Below are 24207 nucleotides of genomic sequence, written 5' to 3' on the forward strand. Positions count from 1 at the left end.
CCTGGAATGCTCTTCCCTCTTCCCCAGATTGTTATATGGCTGATGCCTTCTTCTGGTCTTTCTGGCCTTGGGGAAGCTTCTCTAACCACATAATCTACTATAGTGCCTTGTCACATCACATTATCTGTCACATCATTCTTTTTTTTTTCACTATAGCAGTGCTACTTAGAATATAGTAGGTAGTCAGAATATGGTAGTTGGGTGAAGGAATGCAAGAGTGCATAAATGGATGAGAGAAACTGACTTACTGAGGAAGTGAGGAACATTATTGGGAGACTATTTATTTTTTAAATAGTAAACATTAAAAAAATTTTTAAATTGAGCTGTGATTCGTATACCATAGAATTCATTCTTTAAAGTGTTCAATTCAGTGTATTTAATATATTCACAAAGTTGGGCAACCGTCACAACTATCTAATTCCAGATCATTTTATCACCCCTAAAAGAAACTTTGTATTATTAGTAGTCATCTTTCATTTCTCCTTCTCTAGCCCCTGGCAACTGCTAATCTACTTTTTGTTTCAATGGAGTTGTCTATTCTGGATATTTCATATAAATGGAGTCGTAAAATATGTGATACTACATATTTTGTGTCTTAGTTTTTTCTCTTAGGATAATATTTTCAAGATTCACCATGTTGTAGCATGTATCAGTATTTCATTCTTTTAAGGGCTGAATAATAGTTCACTGTATAAATAATACCATGTTTTATTTATCTACGCATCAGTTGATGGACTTCTGGGCTCCTTCTACTTTTTGGCTCTTATGTATAATGGTGCTATGAACATAAGTGTACACGTTTTTGTGGACACATATTTCAGTTTTCTTGGGAATATACCTAGTCATCTGTCCTCCCTTCCCCTCAAACCCCTGGCAAGCACTGATTATTCTACTGTCCTGTAGCTTTTCCAGAGTGCCTTGTATTTGGAATCATACACTATGTAGCCTTTTCAGTCTGGATTCTTTTACTTAACAACATTCAGTTAAAGCTTCTTCCATGTTTTTGTTTTTCACTTTTTTTGTGTGTGGCTCCATAGCTCATTTCTTCTTAATCACTAAACATAATATTCCATTTTATGGATATACCACAGTTTGTGTATTGATTCACCTATTGAGAGGCAACTTGGTTGCTTCCAGTTTTGGTAACTATGATTGAAGTTGCTATGAACATTCACTGGCAGGTTTTTGTGTGGACACAGGTTTTCAGCTCAATTGGGTAAATACCTAACAGTGGGATTGCTAGACTGTATAGAAAGATTGTGTTTAACTTAGTAGCAAACTGCTGAACTGTCTCCCAAAGTGGTTGTGCCATTTTGCATTTTCCATTCCTAACAGCCATGAATGTTGCTCTGCGTCCTCATCAGCTTTTGGTATTGTCAGTTGTTTTGGATAGTAGCTATTTTAATGGGTGTGCAGTAGTATCTCATTGTTTAAATTTGCAATTCCCTGATGACAGGTGATGTTGAGCATCTTTTCATATACTTACTTGCCATCTGTATATCTTCAGTGAGATTTGTTTATATCTTTTGCCCATTTCTTCATTGGATTGTTTTCTTATTGTTGACTTCTAAGAACCTCTTGTGTATTTTGGATACAAGTCCTTTATCAGATGTATGGTTTGCAAAGATTTTCTCCTTGTCTGTGGTTTACAGTGTCTTTCACAGAGCAGAAGTTTTAATTTTAGTAAACTGCCTACAGAGGAACCTCCTTGCCCTCGAAGCTCTGAGCTTTAGCATAATGTTGAATACCTGCTGCCTCTTGCCTACTTCCCAGAAAAAGGCCACTGGCAGATCAGGGTATCGGGATTCGCTTGTGCAAAGACTCTAAATCAACGTCCCATATAATTCCTGAAGCATCTCTCAGAGTCCTTTTCCTCTGCTATGCTCCAGACTCTGAGCTTGGAGCACAGTGGGAACCACTCTTACCTTCACCGAGTCCTCTGCTGGGCATGTTTTAGGCTAGGTTTTTTTCAGACTTTCTCTGTCGCTTTATCACATCAACTTTTTCATCATAACCAGATTTCCTCAATTTCTGATCTGCTTTTGGCGTTCTTTCTTGCTTTCCAGCAATATTAAACGTTTTTTACTCTCCTAACATTAACAGCAACTGTATCACCTATAATAATAGTGATTTTTAAAGGATGTAAGGGAGATATGTAAATAGATACGTTTATTCATATTGCTGACTTTCTGAATCAAGATTGTCTTTTTGGTACTCATAGCTTTTAGCCTTTAGCTTTATTATTTCTAGAATACATTGTAGTTGATTTTGACAGTTTCTAACATGTTTTGCTTTTCCCCCTTTTGGGGGAAATGCTCTCTGGTAAAATTGTATTTTTTCCAATGGCAGCACTAAATATTCATATAAATTAGAAGAGGTATGAGGTATTAGGTAGTCTGAAGATTGTTTTTTAAAATGTGCCTATTAATAACACTCTCAGTATAAATTAGCCTTGTGTTGTTTCATAAGTGGCTTGATTAAACTGCGATAATAAAGGAAGAAAATTGTTAGAAATAACTGGATAGAAGATAAGGGTAAGCATCATGCAGTGTTGGGTACTGGATAAAAGAATGAGCTTTAAATATTTAAATCCTAGATTTAAATTCTGGCTCCTTGATTTATCAATTTTATCAGCTTGAGCAAATTATTTAAGTACTTTAAGCCTCAGTTTTGTTACCCATAAAAATAAAGTAATAACACGTACATCATAGAGTTATGGGGTTAAATGAGATATTGCATGTAAAATAATCATCAGTACAAGGCCTGCAGTAAGTGTTACTTAATATTAATCATCTTGATTACTATCCTAATGTAGGAGTTCTCAGCCGGAAGTTGACTGGAACTATCAATTAACAAGTGTTTATCAAGTACCTGATCTCTCATTTTGAACTTAGACCAATAGAAGGAGCTATTGATGTGAATGACAGATTGGTACCTAGAGGTAGAATAAAGAGAACTAATATTGGTGGAGTTCTTACCACAGAATTCAATAGTAAGGGTTCAATAGGTGGTATTATTCCCACTTTATAGATGAGAAAGCTGAGGCTTGGTAACGTTAAGTAACTTGTGCAAGATAATGGATTGTTGTTGAATCCCACTTCTGACATTTAATTAGTGGGGTGATCAGAGTAAGTCACTTAACTGAAGGTATGGCATCATTGACACAAATAAGTGGATGTTAGTTTGCTTCCAATTTTGAATATATCGACATGTTTTTCTATGTCAAAACATACAGATATCTATTCTAACCTTACTAGTGTACCCTTGTTTTGAGTTCTCTATAAATCACCCCAATTCCTTCAGCCTTAAAATTCTTGAGTCCAACTTAGAAAATACCAAGTTTGTTGAGAGTTGGACTGAACAATAAAGGGTTAAAGTTAAGGGTAATGATGGGTGTAGCTATGTTGAGATGGTAAGAAATGGTTTATGGGAATAAATGTAGATATCATAATGGGGCCTAATCTATTCTTTAGGGTCTCAAAGAGGAAAAAAATTATGCTTTTGAAATTTACAAAAGGTAGATCAAATTGGATGACTGATTATAAGGATGTGTATTCATATTTCCCTTAAGGCTCAATTATTTACTTGTCAAACCATCCTGTCTGGCTCTAGAAATTGAATGGCCTTCAAATATGAGTAAGAGGACTGGGGTAAACAAACTTGAATCCTGGATATTTATTTGGAAAGATAAGACCTCAGGGTAATGCTATGAAATGTCGATCACAATCACATTCTAATCAGAAAGCTGTAAACTCTCATATAGTTATGATGCTGTGTTGGGAGCTGTACAAGAGAAACTAGCAGTTGAATCCCTGTCCTCGAAGACTTAAAAAGTATATAGCTACTCTCAAACATTGTTAATGGACTTTAAAAGTGTACAACTTATTTGGGGGGAAAAATAAGCCTTATATAAAACTTTAAAATGTATATGCCCTTTAGCACAGCAATTTTACTTCTAAGAATTTATTTTTCATAATACGAGGATATTTACTGTAGTGTTGTTTGAAGTGAGAAATGACTGGAAACAACCTAAGTGTTTATCAATAGGTGATTGATTAAAAATATTTTATATCTGTATAAGGAAATACTGTTCAGTTTTTAAAAAGAATAAAATAGAACTACTTCTACCTTAATATACAACAATCTCCTGGATATATTAAATGAAAAACATTATTTAGTATACTATAGTGTGCAACAATTGTGTAAAAACAAACAGAAACAGGCACAAGCATTTAATGCTTGTATGGACATACGGACATAGACTCTCTGGAATGATACACAAGCTATTTCTCCTGAGATTCTTTGATATACAGCTTTCTTCTGAGGAGAGTGGGGTGGAAGGGCTGCATACTTTCTGTTATTGAAAATGTTTTTGAATATTTGCATCAAATATCTTAACATGCCATGCGAGATATATTCTTTTGGTCATACATTGTTACTATTAAAGCTTGCAGTCATTACTGAGGACTTCTGTGTACATACTTTGGTATTTGTGCTTTTGAACTTGTCTTGGTCTTTTGACATGTGAATGAGGACCAGTATTGACTACCCCTTCCAGGGTAGGGTGCATCTTGGCTGAAGTTTCAGGTAGCAGTTGAAGAAAAAGCTGAATATAGTTTCAAAAAAGAATATTTTAAAAAGTCAGAATATTGTTAGTTATTCCGCCTGAATAAAGCAGAAGGGTCATAGGGATAGGGAATTCAATGGAGGACTTGAAAAGCAGTTTGGAAGTATGAATGTCCGTGGAAATGAAGAACGGAGAACTAAAAATACTTTATAAACATCATCTCATCTCTAAATTATACCCTTTTGTAAAAAGTTATTTTCCAGACTTTCAAAAAACAAAATTAAGAAATTGAAGCTCAAGATGATAATTTGTGGTTTCTTAAGTAACATAAGAAGAAAATAGCAAAATGAGGACCGGGACCTTGTTTTCTTGATTTCCAGTCTAGCCCCAGGGTTATTCTGAGATCACCTGAACCTTGATATGGGAATAGCACCAAACACCAAAACAAAACACCTTTTGAAATTCTATTTGGAACTTGATATGTAAGAGCACTTGTTTCAAAGTAAGAATATATTTTTCCCGTCCAGTCTTAGGAGATGAGAGTGGGAATAGGGGTTGAATCCGGCTTTGGACATTGCACTGCCATTTTTTTGTTTTTGTTTTTGTTTTCACCTTAGGTCATTCTGGTTCAGGAAAAAGAATAATAATGAGAGTACTAACATTTGCACAGCATTTTACAGCTTTAGACGTTTTTTCACATTGATTATTTTCTCATCTTGCAACTAACTGTCCTATGATACAGGTAGTAGTGATGTTTTATTATTTTTATTAGGCTTTCACTGTTAAAAAAATAGGCACAAAATAGTTTGGTAATTTGCCTGAGATAATATTGCTGATAAGTGTCAAAACTGGCCTTCACAAAATCAAATTCAGATTTCTTTTTTCTTTCTACCCAAGTGTAAGGTCTTCTAAGGTGGTTTGTTGAGCATTGTGGATGACCAGTTCTGGGTGGGGCATCAATCAAGAGAGCATTTGGGAGCTCACAGTTTCAGAGCAGAGTGGTTCAGTAAGTAGATGGTTGGGGGGCAGATGAGGCTCTGACCCTGCCGAGTGCAGGCACAGCTGATGTGCTTGTTGTCAGGGACTGCCAGCCCTTCTCAAAGCAGCTTGTCACGTCCTCAAGAGCAGTGGGCCCGTTAAAGGGAGTGTACTCAACACTTGACCTGGAGGCATGCACCAGACTGGTGTTAGGAGAGCTGATTTTGTAATTAGCCACACATAAGTTAGTAAAGTGTCTTTTTGTAAAAATGTTTGTTTCTCACACTAAATTTTAATAAACAAAGGGTGAGAAGAAGCAGGAAAATGAAATAAGCCTCAGGCTCAGTAGGCATAATGATCTTTTCTACGTTTTTGTATTTTAGAGGTGCTGTGAGAGAATTTGGTGTTTGATACATTATCTGATTAAACTGAAAAAGAGTTTCTACACTCTGATGTGTGTCCAGAACTTGACTGTGTCTAATATTTGACTTTAGGATTTACTCTGAGTAAAGCCACTGAGTGGTTGTAAGCAGAGGAGTAACATCATCTGATTAGTGTTTTAAAGATTCCTTGGCTGTTGAGTAGAGACATCTGGCAGGGAGAGGGGCCAGTGTCAGAGCTGAGGAGCATCCTTTACTCTAAATAATCACCTGAGACTTACATTCAAAGGAGAATGTCATTATCTTAGAGTGAAAATACCTGTCACTTGAGTTGGATATTTGAGTTGACTGGTAGATTCTTCTTTTTTTTTAATTGAAGTATAGTCAGTTTACAATATTGTGTCAATTTCTGGTGTACAGCATAATGCTTCAGTTATACATATAAATACATATATTCGTTTTCATATTGACTGGTGAAGTCTTAGTTTATCTTAGGATCCTCAGTACATTTTGAAAGCTTTTCAACTGATTATAAAATGTACCAGGGATGAGACCTACTACTTTATCTTGGGGAAAAAAGGAACGATCTTGGGGGTAAGTTTGGGAAAAAGGGGTTATGAATGAAAAGCTTTGGAGAGTTTGAAGAGTATAATTATTGTTTATCTGTTCTCTTTGGAATTTTATTTTAATTTTCATGTGTTCAAATGTCTGAATATTATGGTGACATGAATTTACTAACATTAAATTTTATATAATTCCCACTTACCCAGCCTCTTCTAATTCAGTCTTTCCCTAACTATTCCTTTTCATAAGAAGAGGAGATGTATAGAGAATGGATGACTAGAATATTATACAGTTTGATAAGAATTTGTCAGCATTAACAGAAGACTCCATCTCTTAAGAACCCTTAAAAACCATTTCTAAGACTAGTTTGATTTGATCCGTTTAAAAAATATATTTGTATGTGTATAAATATACACACACATTTAGAAATTTGAGCAACCATATTAATGTCTAGTCACTTACCTGCATACCTGCAACTCTGGGTTAAGATTGCTGGTGCTTCCTATAATTGGATAGAAGATGTAGCTTTTCTTTCTTGCTCTAGGATTTTTGTGCTTTATTGATGTAAAATTATATCTTTATGCTTTCTATACAAAGGAAACTGTATTAGGGTGAAAGACTTAGAATAAGGGTGAAAAGGAATACAATGACTAAAAATTATCACAGAAGTACTTTTTGTTTTTATAGATTACAGTTTATAATCCTGAATTGTTAATTTATAGTTGGATTAGTTAGCTGGGTTAGTTCTAGCTAAAAATCCTTTTTCTCCTTGGGAGTTACAATAGGGAATGTAGATAAGGTTTGTAGGAGTTTTGGGTAATCAAACACAGTAACTACAGCAGTGATGCCAGGATTTAATGTAGCCTGTATGATTTAGGACAGTTTATTTGTGGACTTTGAGGATCACCTCCCTGCTGTTTTATCCAGGAACAGTGTAGTAGACTCTCTTGAAAGTCATGCCTTAAATACTAAAGTGCCCTTTTTTCTTTTCTATTCGTAGTGGTAGCCGTTCCTCTAAAACCTTTAAACCAAAGAAGAACATTCCCGAGGGTTCTCACCAGTATGAGCTCTTAAAGCATGCAGAGGCCACACTTGGCAGTGGAAACCTCCGGATGGCTGTCATGCTTCCTGAGGGGGAAGATCTAAATGAGTGGGTTGCAGTGAACAGTAAGTAGCCTTTCTGTTTCTCAGAAGACTCTACCATAGGGTAGTAGCCTCATTGTAGGTGAGTGTTGGGGTGCTGTCTATTCTAGGATCTAGTTAGCAACCTAATATCACAATATAGTGATATCTCAGTAAAATATGTTTATGGTATATTCTTAACCTCTGGGAAGTAAAAAATATAAATAGAAAATAAATATATTCTTGGAAATTTAGCCAGAGAAAGTTGAGAAATAAAAGTGGTACTTTTAATATTGAGGGCTTTTCAGCATTGGTGAAGAAATTAGTAGAATTTTATAATTGGAGGCAATTTATATTACTAGTAAAAATAAAATGAAATTTAATTGAAAATATACACTAAATGTCTATGCTTTGACTAAAGAAAAACAAAACAGTACTTTTAATGTATTTGATGGTGTCTTATTATAATTTGAAACCTATCATGGGATTTATAAATTGAGCTGCCACCCACTGGTAACTTTCAGGAACCTAAAGGATTTTACTGAAATGTCTTAAAACTTCGATGTGACAGCATTTACATAAGAGCAGTATTTATTTAATATAGTTATCCTCCTGGACCTAGGGAGTTTAGTTACTAAAGAGATAAAGTGGTTTGTTTGTTTTATTGATGAGGCTCATCTTACCTATATAGATAGTTCTATGACCCCTCAAGGACAAGATTCAGAGTAAGTTTCCAGTATATGTGTACATTCTTTTTGGGGGTACTTGTTTGTGCCTATTTGTACCATTTATCTGAGAGCTCATTTTCTAATTTAAAAAATCTAAGGAAGGCATCACAGAGCTTCTGTACTACCTGAAATTCTGACTTTTAAGTATAAAAGCAGATCATCATTTTCTGTCTGTATTCTCTTTGTCTCAAATACCAGAACTGAGTATCTGTACTATTGAAATGCCTAGAGCTCCAGGAACTTCTAAAGTTTCACGGGCATTTTGCATTTATAGCTAGAAGAAAATTACTTTGAGCTGAAATGTTAGAACATTCCCTGTAGAACATAGAGTTCTGCCTTTAAAATATAACATTTCACTCAAATATTGGATTACAATTTTTTTTCTAATTTATAGTAATTTTCCCAAATGACATTTGATGAAGTGAGTGGGATTTGATGCTAGACAGATATTTCTGTTCACTGACAGTTTCAGGTACTTGAAAGAGTAAAGGGAATTTGTTGATAAGATTGGCATCTTAATGGCCTTCTGGCTTCAATTTACTTACCAGATGAAGATAAAGTGGTAGAAGGTGGGAAATTTTACAAATGCAACAACTAGTCTCACAGCCAGAAACCAGAGCCTGGTTTTGAACATTCTGCTGCTATAGTGACAGCTTAAAGAAGATAGAAGGTTTAGGATTTTGGAAAAAGCTGGATGGATGCTTTATAAATAATTTATGTGACACAGAATCTCGACGCCATTTCTTTGTGGAAGGAAACTAACATTTACTAAATGCCTACTTTATGGTAGACACTTTTTTTTTTTTTTTTTTTTTTTTTTAGCACTCTGAAATAAACCCAATCTTAAAGGTAAGAAACTGAGGTTCAGGGAATTTAAGTAACTCAGCCATTTAGTATAGAAGTTGAGATTCAAAGCCATAGATTTTCCTCTATTCATCTGGAGGACAACTTAAGAATCATTAAGTTGCAGAGTCATTACTGAGTAAATCTAGGCCCATGGAGAGGTAAGAGGGCAGAGGAAAACTCGTAGGATTAAATTTAGTATAATGCTTATTACTGCTCTACTTTCATCTGTAATTAATTCTGACTCCGTTTAAGTCAAATTTTTTTCCTTCTGCTGCTCTAGAAAGTCTGAATTAAAAAAGCAGAGTGCTGTTTATGGGTAATTAATGGGATGGAAAGAGGCATAGGACTGTATAAATAAGAAGGAACAGAAGTGTAACTCAAGTCACCATATGTGGTATTTATTATTAAACATATGGTTAAATAGTCCCTTTTTGCCTGAGAAACTTAAAAACATATATTTTTGTCCAGGAGAGCATAGACAATAGGGTATTAGAGTCTGGCTAGATAGATGTCAGTGGTTTTGGAACACTCCTTGTAGTTTTGTTAAGTTAATTTGTGCCAAGTTCTTATTGATTGTTTTATACCAACAGAAAGGGCACACTGAGGGAAAGCTGTTTGCTTTCACAACTTATACTTCCCTTTATAAAAAACTCAAGTGATATTTTCCTATTAGCCTGTAAACTCAATGAGGACACGAGTTGAGTCAGTTTTGTTCCTTATTCTTAGAAACTAGCATGGTTTCTGGCATATCTAAAGATCATACGTTGTTTGGAAAGAGCTAAAAATATTTATTTTTGTTTGGACTTAGTTAAATCAAGGATGCTTCTGTTATACTCTAGGACAAGAGTTAACAAATTTTTTTGTTAAGGGCCGGATAGTAAACATTTTAGGCTTTACTGGCCACATGGACTCTGTTGCTATTCATCTCTACTGCTATAGTGCAAAAGCCGCCATAGACAGTATGTATCCAAATAAGTAGGGTTGCATTCCAATAAAACTATTTACTAAAACAGGTAATGTGCCAGATTTGCCCTTTGGTCATAATTTGCTAACCCTTGATCTATGGTAGGACTAAAATAATAGTAAATGAATGTATAATTATCTAGCTAATGGAGGAGAAAAATAGACCAGTAAAAATAATCCTAAAGAACATAAGAAAGAAAAGGAAAAGAATCACATAATAGGATAAATAGATACTGAATAGTAATATGGTAAATTGAAATCCCAAAATTAGTAATTGTGTTAAATGTAAAGGACAAAATGCTTCAATAAAAAGACAATTATGTTAAGATAGTTAAAAACAAAACAAATCTAAATTCTGTTTCTAAGAGGCATACTTTAAATAGATGATACAAGTTGAAACTAAAAAGGTGAACACTAATCTAAAGAAAACTGATGTAGTCATGTTAATGTAAAATAAAGTGTGCTTGAAGGCAGAAAAACATGAATAAGGAAGATTTAAAAATGAAAAATGATTTAATTCACAAAGAATATATGAAGTTCTGAATGTATCTTTAATTGGATCCCCAAAATACATTAAAATCAGTTTCCAGAACTAAAAGAAGAAATAGACAAATCCACACTCATAATGAGAGATTTAAGCATCCCTCTCTCAGCAATGGATAGAAAGTATAGAGGAAAAACTTTATTAAGGAATTAGACAAATTTGAGCAACATAATTAACAGACTTGACCTGAGGAACACATGACCTAAGCACCTCAGACTATATACATGCACGTCTTTAAAAATTAAAAGGATTGAAATCGTGTAATGTATGTTCTTTGACCATAATAGAATTTAGACAGAAAACAGTGACAAAAGCTGGGAAATCTATCTATATGTGTTTGGAAACAATAATCTCAATGGAAATTAGAAAATATTTTTCACTGAAATATGGTAATGAAAATGCTATGTGTGAACACTTGTGGGATGTGACTAATACTGTGTTAGAGGAAAGTTTAGAGCTTTACATACATATATTAGAAGAGATAAAGTATTAAAAATTAAAGATCCAATAATCACTTTCCAGAATTTAGAACAACAGTAAGTCAAATGCAAAGAAAGTTAAGGTACTGGTAAAGATAAGAGCAAAAGTTAATAAAATAGAAAACACATATATAATAGAGAAAATCAACAAAAGAAAAAATGATAGTTCCTTGAAAAGAATCTAATAAAACTGATAACCCTGCTAAGGCTGATCAAGAAAAAGTGAGAGGAAGGACAAGTAACCAATTTCAGGAATGAAAAATAATTATCACTAGAGATCTTATACAATATTAAAAGTCATAAGAGAATATTATGAACTGGTTTCATGTTTATGCCAGTAAATTTGAAAACTTAATTGAAATAGGCAGATTCTAAGAAAAATTTAGCATAGCAAAGGTGACACAAAAATTTAAAAATCTGAATAGTCTGGTAACTATTTTTAAAAATTATGATCTAATTAAAAGCATTCCTACAATAGAGACTTCCACCAAACACTTAAGGTAGAAGTTAACACCAATCTTATTAGCAAAAGTAAACAAATGGGACGTAATTAAATGTAAAAGCTTTTGCATAGCAAAGGAAGCCATCAACAAAATGAAAAGATAACCTAATGTATGAAGTAAATATTTGCAAATGATATATGACTGGTATGAGGTTAATATCCAAAATATATAGACAGCTTGTACAACCCAATAAGAAAACAGACAGCTTAATTAAAAAACGTGCAGAGGACCTGAATAGATGTTTTCCCAAAGAAAACATAAACATGGCCAACAGGTACATGAAAAGATGCTTAATATCGCTAACCAAAGAAATGCAAGTCAAAATCACAGCAAGATATTACCTCATACCCATCAGAAGGGCTATCATCTAAAAGATCACAAATAATAAATATTAGTGAGGATGTGAAGGAAAGGGAACTGTAATACACTGTTGGTGGGAATGTACATTGGTGCAGCTACTATGGAAAACAGTATGGAGACTCCTCAAAAACAAAAATAGGACTACCATATGATCCAGCAATTGCACTCCCAGGTATATATCTGGAAAAAATGAAAACACTGATTTGAAAAGATACATGCACCACAGTGTTCACAGCAGCACTATTTACAATAGTCAAGATATGGAAGCAACCCAAGTGTCCTTCAGATGAATGGATAATGCAGTGGAATATTGCTCAGGCATAATAAAGAATGAAAATTTTGCCATTTACAACAACATGAATGGGCTTGAGGGGTATTATGCTTAGTGAAATAAGTCAGATACAGAAAGACAGATACTGTGTGGTATCACTTATATGTGGAATCTAAAAAATAAATGAATATAACAAAACAAGACTCACAGATACAGAGAACAAACTAGTGGTTACAAGTAGGGAGAGGGTAGGGGAAGGGGCAAGATAGGAGTAGGGGATTAAGAGGTATAAACTTCTACATAAATAAATAAACAACAGAGATATATTGTATGGCACACAGAATACAGCCAGTACTTTATGATAACTTTAAATAGAGTATAGGCTATAAAAGTATTGAATCACTGTGTTGTATACTTGAAACTAATACAATATTGTAAATCAACTTTACTTTGATGAAAAAAAGAGAATGAAGTATCTTAGCAATGTCCAAAAAAAAAAAAAAAAAAAAAAAAGAAGAACCCCAGTCTTACTAAAGATCTTATGCAGAATGGAGAAAATACTAGTGTTACGAACTTTACATGGACATTACAAGGAAGAAAACTAGGTCATCTAACTTACGAACTTAGATGTAAAAACCCTAATAAAAATATTAGGAATTTGAATATAGCAATACTTAAAAAGTATAACATACCATGACCCAATTGAGCTTATTCCTGGAAGAAAAGGTTGGCTTAACACTTAAAAATCAATTGTAATTCACCACTTAACCAAAATAAAGGAGGAAGGAAAAAAAATCATATGATCATCTCAATATATGGAGGAAAAACATTTGATAAAACTCAAAATCAATTCATAATTTAAAAACTTATCAAGTTAATAGTTGAGAACTTTCTTCTGATAAAGCATATCTATTTACAAAAAAAGGTATAGCTAACACTATACTTGGTAATGAAATGTTGAAGTTTTTTTCCTCAGATTAGGAAAAAGTTAAGGAACCACCACTCTACTGGAATCTTAGCCAATGCAGTAAGGCAGGAAAAAGAATAAAAGATGACTGGAAAGGAAGAAAGAACATTTATGCTTATTATAGCCAATATGAATGAATGTTGAAAAACCAAAAGACCAAGATTGTTATTACTACACCATGATTAATATTACCAATAGGTAATTTTAATAAACTTGTTGGCTCTAAGGTCAATATAAAAAATTATGAATAGCATCAAAAATATCAAAAACCAAGGAATAACAGTTTTCCAGTGAAACATTTGAAAAACTATTCCTTTATGATTGGTGCTTTTGTGCTTTTCTTAAGAAATATATCCATGCCAAAGTTCACGGAAATATTTTTCTCTGCTTTTAAACTTTATTGTCTTGTCACATTTAGATGTATGATCCACTTGGAATTGCTTTTTGGGTATGCTGTGAGTGAAGGGTCAAGTTTTATTTTCTGTAGAGATAACCAGTAGATTCATAGCTATTTATGAGAGGACTGTCCTTTGCCTATTGTTCTGCAGTGACGGCTTTATTATAAATCAAGTGTTTCTTCTATGTTTACATCTGTTTCTGTTCTCAGTTTTGTTCCATTGGTCTACTAAGTCCACACTGTTTTATTCATTGTGCTTTATAATTTTTGGTATGCACCTTGTCCTTTTTTAAGAATGCGTTGGATATTCTTAGCTCTTTGCATTGTCACTTTAATTTTAGCTTTTTTGATGGCTATAGAATGGCATTCCACTGTCATTTAAATTTTCAGTTCCATGATTGCCAACATCTTTTCATATGCTTTTTGACCGTCTGGAAACTTCTTTTGTGACATGTAAGTTCAAAACTGTCACATTTTTTACTGGGTTGCCTTTTTCTTAGTTATCTATATTAGTTTTTTATATATTCTGAATTCAAGATTTTTATTGATTATATGTGTTGCAAATAATTTCTCCCACTCTGTGCTTTCCTTTTTACTCCCTTAAGGGAGTCACTTAATAAACAGAAGCTCCTAAGTTTTGTGAGCCAAATATTTGTTTGTATGCTTTTCACCTGTTCTTTGTTGAGGAAAGAACAGTGATCTAAGATTCTGCTTGGATAAAAGATTCTGCTTGAGTAAAAGTAAAATTTAATTTTTATTTATTATGTATATTTGCTTTGCAGCTGTAGATTTCTTCAATCAGATCAACATGCTGTATGGAACAATCACAGATTTTTGTACTGAAGAAAGTTGTCCGGTGATGTCAGCAGGCCCAAAGTAAGACATGATTCATGATCACTTCTCATTTTTACTTTATCTTTGTTTGTTCTATTTTTCTAGTTACTTTCAGTGTAAGCATACATTATTTGAGGATTTTCTTATTTTCTTAACATAGGCTTGTATTGCTATAAACTTTGCTCTGAGAACTGCTTTTGCTTCATCCCTTATATTTTGGGTCATTACGTTTTTGTTTTCATTTATCTCCAGGTATTTTTTTAATTTCCTCTTTGATTTCTTCAGTGATCCATTGCTTATTGGGTAGCATGTTGTTTAGATTCCACCTATTAGTGTTTTTTGCAGTTTTTCTCTAGTATTTGATGTATGGTCTTACACCATTTTTGTTGAAAATGATACTTGATATGATTTCAGTATTTTAAAATACATTGAGATTTTTGTTGTGGCCTAGCATGTGATCTATTCTGGAGAATGTTCCATGTACACTCAAAAAAGACTGTTTGGGATAGACTGGGATTTCAAAATTGTAGAATAGACTACACTGTATAGCACAGGGAAATACACACAAAATGTTATGATAACTCACAGAGAAAAAAATGTGACAATGAGTGTGTACATGTCCACGAATAACTGAAAAATTGTGCTGAACACTGGAATTTGACACAACATTGTAAAATGATTATAAATCAATAAAAAATGTTAAAAAAAAAAAAAGACTGTTTGGGTGAGGGTATAGCTTAGTGGTAGAGTGCATTCTTAGCACGCATGAGGTCCTGTGTTCAAGCCCCAGTACCTCCATTAAAAAAATAAATAAATGAATAAGTAACTACTTTCCCCCTCAAAAAAAAGCCAAGAATTTTTTTTTTTAAATGTTTGTTTGGCTCGTTTTTTGATGTCTAATATTCTGGTCATTTAAGGCCAGTGTTTCCTTACTGATTTTCTGTCTGAATGATCTGTTCATTGATATAAATGGGATGTTACTGTCACTTATTAAGGTATTATTTTCAGTTTCTCCCTTTATGTCTGTGATTATTTGCTTTATGTATTTAGGTGCTTCTGTGGTGGATGCATATATATTTATAATGTGGTATCTTCATGTTGGATTGATCCCTTTATCATGATGTACTGTGTCCTTCTTTGTCTCTTATTACAGTAATTTTTAAAAAATGTTTTATCTGATAAAAGTATTGCTACCCCAGCTTTCTTGTTGATTCCATTTACACAGAAAACCTTTTTCCATATCCTTAATGTCAGTCTGTGTGTGTCTTTAGATCTGAAGTGAGTCTCTTGTAGGCAGTATATATATGGGTCTTGTTTCTGTATCTGTTTAGCCATTCTGTGTCTATTTTTTGGAGCATTTAGTTCACTTACATTTAAAATAATTATCAGTATATATGTACTTATTGACATGTTCATGATTTTGGGTTGTTTTTGTATTTCTTTTTTGCTCCTTTCTTCTTTTGCTCTCTTCCCTTGTGTTTTGATGACTATCTTTAGTGTATGTTTGGATTCCTTTCTCTTTTTTGTGTATCTATTATAGATTTTTGATTTTTGCTTATCATGAGGTTCATATATAACAACCAAATATTTATATATATATAATATATATGATATATAACATATATTGCAATCATATATATATAATTACTCTAAGTTGATGATCTCTTGAGTTTGAATGCATTATAACCACCCCTATGTTTTTACTCCCTTGCCTCCTAAGCATTTAATGGTTTTGATGTCATATTTTATATCTTTTTGTTTTGTGTATCCCTTAACTACTTATGGTAGATGTAGATGATTTTACTCCTTTTTTCTTTCAACCTTTCTGTTATCTTTATAAGTAGTTGATTTGCTATCTTTACTGTATGTTTACCTTTACCAATGAGATTTTCCCTTTCCTGATTTTCATTTCTAGTTGTGGCCTTTGCCTTTTCATTTAGAGACACCCTTTTAACATTTCTTGTAAAGCTAGTTTAGTGCTCCTGAACTCTTTTAGCTTTTGCTTGTCTGTGAAACTCTTTATCTTTACTTCAAATCTGAATGGTAAACCTTGCCACGTAAAGTATTCTTGGTTGTAGGCCTTTTCTTTTATGACTTTGAATATATCATGCTCCTCCCTTCTGGCCACCAAAGTTTCTGCTGAGAATTTGGCTGATAGTCCTATGGGAGATCCCTTGTATGTAACTAGTTGCTTTTCTCTTGCTGCTTTTAGGATTCTTTCTTTATCTTTGATTTTTGCTATTTAATTATAATGCATCTGTGTGGTCCTCTTTGGGTTTATCTTGTTTGGAACTCTGTGCTTCCTGGACCTGGATGTCTGTTTCCTTCCCCAGGTTAGGGAGGTTTTCAGCTATATTTCTTCTAATAAATCTTTTGCCCCTTTTCTGTCTCTTTTCCTTCTGGGACCCCTGTAAGGAAATAAGTTTTAATTTTTAGTGCTGATTTTTTATAAAGTACATTTTCCCTCCCCCACACCGCAGTTATATCCAAGATTTAAATATTAAAACAAAACAACAAAATAAACTGCCCAAACTTACTGTTGCCTAGGAGTGTTACCATTAGAAGTAGTGACTTTGATTGCTCACCACATACTGTACTAATGTTTTCATTGCTCATAATATTTTTGGTAGATTTAAATTGTAGTGTCAGAGTCAAATAACTACCCAAGAGATTTAGTTTTATTACTTAATAGTCCTGCTTTACTTTTTGACCAGTTCACATGTTGAACAAAGTATTACCTAGTTGGAGTAATCAACCTTATGCCACAGATTGATTCCAAATGAGTTTAGATGTTTCTCAGAATCCAGTCCTTTTTAAAAAGAATTGACTTTTTGCCATCATCAGTGATGTTCAGAATAATATGATTTGAATATTTCCTAAGGTAATTCTTTTGAAAAGGACTTGTTTTTAAACTGTTTCAAACTTTGAAAGTTCATATGGTTTTAAGTGTACAGAAAAGTTGCCAGAATAGCTCAACGAACTCCCATATCCCTTTCACCCCGGTTCCCCAGTTACAAACATAATTTACTATACCTGCTTCATCACCTACTCCCTCTAAATGTATACTCATTAACATTAATTTTTTTCTGAACCCTTTGAGCAAGTTGTATACATTATGCCCCTTTACTCCTACATATTTCAGCTGTATTTTCCAAAAACAGGGATACACTTTGACATAACCAGAATATGAACCCTCCGGATCACTTCCTCCTGTCCATAGACACCATTCACCATTCATCAGCAGCCTCAGCAACATCTCAGTTTTTCCTTTCTAGTCCAGGATCCTATCTAGGAGTATGTTCTACATTTATTTGACTTATCTCTTCTGGTACCTTCAATCTAGAAGGGTTCCTCTGTCTTTCCCCATATTGGCTTTTGTACAGACAAGAGTTAACATTGCAATTCTGACTGCCATCTCTTTAAAGGCCTATTTACCAAGTTGACCCTTGGATGGCATCTGGGAACTTGGAATTTTGAAGAGTTCCTATCACCCTAACTGTTAAGAGTGGCTCTCTGTGCCATTTTTGTACATACAGTATAGGTTATGCTTTCCTTCTGAAGTGTGGAATTTTAGTATGTGCTATGCAGAGATGCCTATTTGACCATCCCCCAGTAAAAAACCCGGACATCGAGTCTCTAATAAGCTTCCCTGGTGGGAAGTATTTAACACGTGTCAATTTTCAGAGAATAAAGTGTGGCCTGTGTGATTCCACTGGGAGAAGACTCTTGGAAGCAAGTGTCTGGTTTCCTCTGGGCTTTGTCACTTTTGGTGATTTTGGTTTGTGTTCTTTCATTGTAATAAATCATAGCTGTGAGTATAGCCAGAAGCTGAGTTCTGTAAGTCCTCTTTGCAAATCACTGCACTTGGAGGTGGTTTTCAGGACCCCTGCTACAGTCTATCTGATGTTTCCTTATGATCACATTCAGGCGGTGCATTTTTGGTGGAACACCACAGAAATGATACCTTCTTTGTCAGGGGACCATGTGAGGAGGCGTATACGTGGACCATCCCATCACCATTGATGTTAATCCTGACTACCTTTTCATGTTAGTGTCTGCAAGTTTTCTTCACCTAAAATTTGTCATTTTTTCCCCTTTTGTAGTTGACTAGTATTTTACTGGGAGGTTTTTCTGATATTACACCAATATCCTGTTCCTGTGAACTAGGAAGAATTACTGCCACTTAGAATACTGCCCTTGTCACTTTCCCCAGAGAAACGTTATCTAAATGGCTGGTGTAGGAGGAATGTACCTACATTTTCAGAAGTAACAGGCACGGGATCTCTATAGATACTACAAAAATGAGAAGTGATCTCCTTCCTTCCATCTCCCTAACTTCCTTTCTTTCCTCCCTCCACCTCTTCTTCTACCTGCCCTTCTTCCTTCCTTTTTTTTGAGGGGGGGGAGAGAGCCTTAACTTTTGCCCATTGTTAGTGCTGAGAAGATGCAGCTGTTGCCGTGGTTTACCATCTTTACCAGCAGATGCTCAGGATTGTACCAAGGAGAAGTATTTGCCAATAGCTGGTTAAAAAAGCTGGTTAGCACTGGTTCCTTGCAAAGTGGTATTGAGTGATGGCTCATAGAATTTTTTCCTAGTTACTATTTATTATTATTAACTAAGAAATGAATATTTTAGAATTTGCAGTTTATAAGTTCGTACCATGATAACAGAAATAAATTTCAAAGACAGTAGTCTGTCAGAGGTGGAATTAAAAAGTCAATGGGGGCAAAAGAGAGTTACAAGATGAAGTCATCTTAAGTATAAACATGACAAAAGAAAAAGAATCAGGGAATCACAGTTATAAACTCTAGAAGTATAAGCAATATATTTTTGTTTTATTTTTCAAAAATCCTTAAGACATTGAAAATTGGTATTTTTTATAAAGCTTCAGGATATTGAAAATGATTTTTTTGATTACTGTGTCTGCTTTTGATTTTTGCATTTAAAAATGACTATGGAACACCTGAGGATCATTAATAAAATGGAAAACATGATTATAAGGGAAAGGTAAAGACATTAAGGTTTCTTAACATAAGGGAGAAGACATGGGTGAGTTCCTGTCTTAAAGAGAAGAATAAGTAATGATAGTTAAAAGTCATGTTTTCTGTCTCCTGAGAGATTGAAACAAGAATGGGCTTAAGTCAGTCAAGACTTGTTTTATATTAGGAAGATTGTCTTGACTGGGAAAGTGATTAAATAGTGGAACAGGATGCCAAGAAATGTCAGGGAATCTCCACTTGGAGACCTTCAAAGTAGATTTGACTTGCATCCCTGTTGCCCAGGGTTGGCAATAAGGTATGCTGTTAGAAAGTTTATTCATGTATATCCTGTTTAAGGTTTACTGTTCAAATGTAAGTAGCTATGATTAAATAGGAAGCATCCTTATTTGTCCTATTGCAAGATAATTTTCATTGTTCAAAATACCCTGTCATATTTTTCCATTATATTCCTTTCAGTTCCTTTACTAGGCTTACTCACCCATCATTATATCAGTTCAAACTCTGGGATGAGGCTAGAAAAACACAGTTGCTTCAAAGAGAGAAGCGAAGTGGGAGAGAGAGCCTTTCAGAAACTAAAAAACTAAATGCTAGTTCAGTTTAGACATTTTTATACTTTAGAGTTTTAGCTGCATGCTTATTTCTTATCTTAAAAATCAGGTTGGGTTGTGGTTGTGTGTGTGTGTTTGTATGTATGTGTATAATTTATTAGCATTCTGTTGTACTATTTTTACATGCTTATTTACAAGTTTGTCTTCTCTGTCTCTTCTCCTTGAGAGTAGAGAAAATGTCTTTTATCTTAGTGTCCCTTGTTCAAGAACAGTATTCCTTGACACAGTATTTCTCACATGGTAGGTGCACATTAAATGTTTATTATACCAAAGGACTGTGTTAGGTTAATACCCAAATACTATAGGCATCTTTATTTGGGTTGCCAGTTTTCCTCAAAGGCATGTTTAGCTCCTCAACCAAATGTATTCAAATAAAATCATTCTCTTCTACATTCACCTTACTTTGACATGTCTGTGTTATTCTCTATCCTTAACCCACAATTTAAAGCCCCAAGTTAAAAAGAATTGTACTGCCTAAAGAGAAATGATTTTTGAAGAAGAAAAATAATCATAAAGATGGGAGGTAAAAAAGGTTTTCTACTATGGTAATTTATACTATGTGTGATTCTAAAATACAAATGCTATATATGAAGGAAAGCTCATAAAAAATGAATTTGATGGGATCTGCTTAGGTTGCATCCTGATAAATGCAGAACAGTCCAGTACCAATTTAAAAATGGCTAGATTTAAATGTCATATGCAAAAAATCTTTTTTTGGAGGAGCAGATTGTTTAAAATATATCCTGAATACATTCATAATAAACATACATATGTAATTTAAAAAATATACATACTATGTATAGGTATATACTGATGGTCTGTGTGCTTTTTATCTTTCTACTACAGATATGAGTATCATTGGGCAGATGGAACAAACATAAAGAAGCCTATTAAGTGCTCTGCACCAAAGTATATTGATTACCTGATGACTTGGGTTCAGGACCAGTTGGATGATGAGACATTATTTCCATCAAAAATTGGTATAACTGTTTTGTATAACTGGGATCCATCATGATTTATGTAATTTCACGCATTTCTAGGGCTTATTGGCTCTCTATTCCAGGAACCATGCTAAATTACCATACCTATCAAAATATTCCTAATGTTATAAACTTTAAAGAGTCCTATCTTTTTCACACCAAGTTTGTCATGAACATTAAAGTAAACCTCCCTATAATTTTAAATGGTAAGGACTTCAGTGCATCTTGGATGGTAACAAATCTGGCCTGTGTTAGGAAAAAAAGAGACTAGACGTTGGATCATCTGCTGCAGTCATATCCATTTTTTTGTTTGGGAAGGGAGTTTATATGCCTTAAACCAGTTATATATTATTTTTATGGCAAAGAGGGTTTTTGTATTCATGACCCACAGTGTGAACCTTACAGACTGTGAAGTCAGGCTAGGTGAGAAGAAAACAAGAAGATTTGAGGGGTGAGCCTGTTATCAACTGAGTGACACTTGCTTTTTTAATATTTGTTCTTAAGGAGGACTGACCTTTCAAGTGGAAATTGTTTACATTTAGAGAGTTCATATGATTTTACCATGTCAAACTCTTTACAACTTTGTTTTCTGAAAAAATTAGGAATTTGCCCTTCTTGACTTTTTGACTGTATTTTATGCTTTTTTTAGTTTTGGGGAGAAGTATGTGGTGGAGGAGACAGCAGTGTAAATATTTGCTGTTATTATGGGTTGTTTTAAACACATTTATTGAATGCTTTAACTATTTGAAGCTTTTGTAATAAAAGGTCTACTACTTTTCTACACTGCATTTCTTATATACATAGTAATGGTTTGGGATAAGTGCCCTCATCTTATTTTTTATCTTCCATAATATATTTGTTAACTTTCTATTTTAACACAATTTCAGACTTTTAGAAAATTTGTAAGACTCGTGCAAAGAATCTTTATATATCCTTCTTCCAGATTCTTTAGTTGCCAACATTTTAACACATTTGATTTCTCTCTCCCTCTCCATCCCTCCCCACCCCATATTCTCTCTTTTTCCTAAACTGTTTGAGAGTAAGTTGCATATATGATGTCCCTTTACCTGTATGTGCTTCAATGTGTATTTCCTTAGAAAATCACAGTATAACCATCAAAATCAAGAAATTAACACTGATACAATACTGTTGTCCAATTTAAATATCTTATTCAGATCTTTCAGTATTTCCTAGTCATAACCTTTATAGCAAAAGAAAATCTTTGACATTTATTTTCATTTAGTGCCATGTCTCTTTAGCCTACTTTTATGTGAAATATGTATACTTCAGTCTTTTTTGATCTTTCATGACCACTGACATTTTTTGAAGGGTGTAGGCATACTATTTTATATAGTGTTCCTTCATGTTGGTTTGTCTTACGTTTTCTTGTGACCTATATACTATTTTTAAATGAGCAGTAGGCAATGTGATGACATTGAGTCCAGAAGTACTGGTGTTTGGTTGTGTTTTGCCAATCTGGATCATTTAGCCAGTTTAACAAAGGATATGGAATTTTGTATTTTTCCAGTTTTGTATTTGTTTAATGCTGTAAAAGTGCTCAGTTCATAAAAGAAATCTCTCTAATTGAGCAGAGACTGCAGCTAATTTCAGGTAAATGTAGATCTGGAGTAGTAATGAAAACATTTCCATAGAAAAAATATATTACAGGCATTTTAAACAAAACTGAACATGATTAATACATTATTTGTGTTCAGCATAAGTAATCTGAAGATCTGAGTATGCGTTTTAGCTCCATTACCATCTTAGGCATTTATTAGTTTCATTTTGGTAAAGTGGTGACACATTAGAGACCTAAAGGGCTATGTTGAAGACTAGTTCTTATTCCATAGAAGTGTTAAAGTTTATTATCATTCATGATATATTGAGAACATCTGAAAAGTACAACAGGTATATTAAGTAGTAATTCACAAATACTTCTTATTTTCAGCCTTGTCTTGGTAATTTATGTTACCATTTGCTGACAAACTCATATTGCTTTGCTCTTGTCTCTTGTTTTTAATAGAAGGGATTGTGTATCTATTTTCTAGGTGTCCCATTCCCGAAAAATTTCATGTCTGTGGCAAAAACTATACTCAAACGCCTCTTTAGGGTTTATGCTCACATTTATCATCAGCATTTTGACCCTGTGATCCAGCTTCAGGAGGAAGCACATCTCAATACATCTTTCAAGCACTTTATTTTTTTTGTCCAGGTAAGTTGGATTAGGAGGTTGTTTTTCCTCAGTGAAAGCAGTTATCTGCAGAGTTATGAGGTGAATGAATCCACAACGTCAGGATAAAATTTGCCGTATCTCTCTTGTCTCCATCCTCTTTAATACATGCCATGATGACAGAGACTGGCTGTTGGTTTCTGATTCCATTGCAAGTCTACAGTGAATCTGAGAGGTCTTAGCTTGGATTTGCTTCAGTTCACAGGCCGTAATGGAGCAACTCAATATGAAACCTGGCTAGTTTGGTAGACATATACATGAACTTGGTCTCTGAGCACATGTCCTACTTCTCTTAACCCTCAGTTCCTGTCTGCTCTGGACTTTCTTTAGCATACTCTGGCCTGGAAATGGACTCTTAAGTATCACACCTTTTTTTCTTCCTTTTTGAAACAATATATCAAGTAATTTTTAAGTTAGGTACTGTCCATTATTCCAAAGGGGGAAAAATGTCCCAAAGAGCATTCATATTCCAGAGTTCCATTAATCTTTGATCTGCCTCCTTAGTTGACCTCCTCTTTCTTCTCTCTTTAGTTCTCAGAGAACTGGCCTTAGAGATGTAGACTTAGAGGAGTGAGGCTATTCTTGCCCTCCTATAATAATTAGAGAACTAAGAGGTAGGAGTGAAAAGGAGGTAGAAATGCATAAGCTGACCAGCTGTTTTTTGGTGGAGGTTGGAGAAGGGAGATGGTAAGCAGGAGAAGTCCAAGGCTTGAATCTGTGTTGTTTTTGTATATCTGTGGGCATAAACTGATAATACCTTCCCTATGCCCATCTCCATAAAGAAAAATTTGTCTATTTTCCCTCTATACACACTCCTCACACACAGGGCACACATTTCATATTTTAATTTCACCTATACAAACAAATTTTAGGAGATCATAACTT

The 24207-nt window shown here is 34.1% G+C and overlaps 1 protein-coding gene across 3 annotated transcripts in view; it reads left to right on the forward strand.

Moving 5' to 3' along the window:
* The window catches only part of MOB1B (MOB kinase activator 1B), a 54753-nt gene that overhangs the window by 23254 nt on the left and 7292 nt on the right, over positions 1–24207 (forward strand). For 2 of the 3 annotated variants that reach the window (XM_031470258.2, XM_064485225.1), the window contains exons 2-5: positions 7490–7656; positions 14452–14545; positions 20959–21092; positions 23141–23304. In XM_031470258.2, the coding sequence (XP_031326118.1) occupies positions 7490–7656; positions 14452–14545; positions 20959–21092; positions 23141–23304 (559 nt within the window). The remainder of the gene's footprint in view (positions 1–7489; positions 7657–14451; positions 14546–20958; positions 21093–23140; positions 23305–24207) is intronic. The other variant, XM_064485236.1, reaches the window with a different exon arrangement.

This window comes from Camelus dromedarius, chromosome 1 (genome assembly GCF_036321535.1).
Source record: "Camelus dromedarius isolate mCamDro1 chromosome 1, mCamDro1.pat, whole genome shotgun sequence".
Taxonomy (NCBI): Eukaryota; Metazoa; Chordata; class Mammalia; order Artiodactyla; family Camelidae; genus Camelus; species Camelus dromedarius.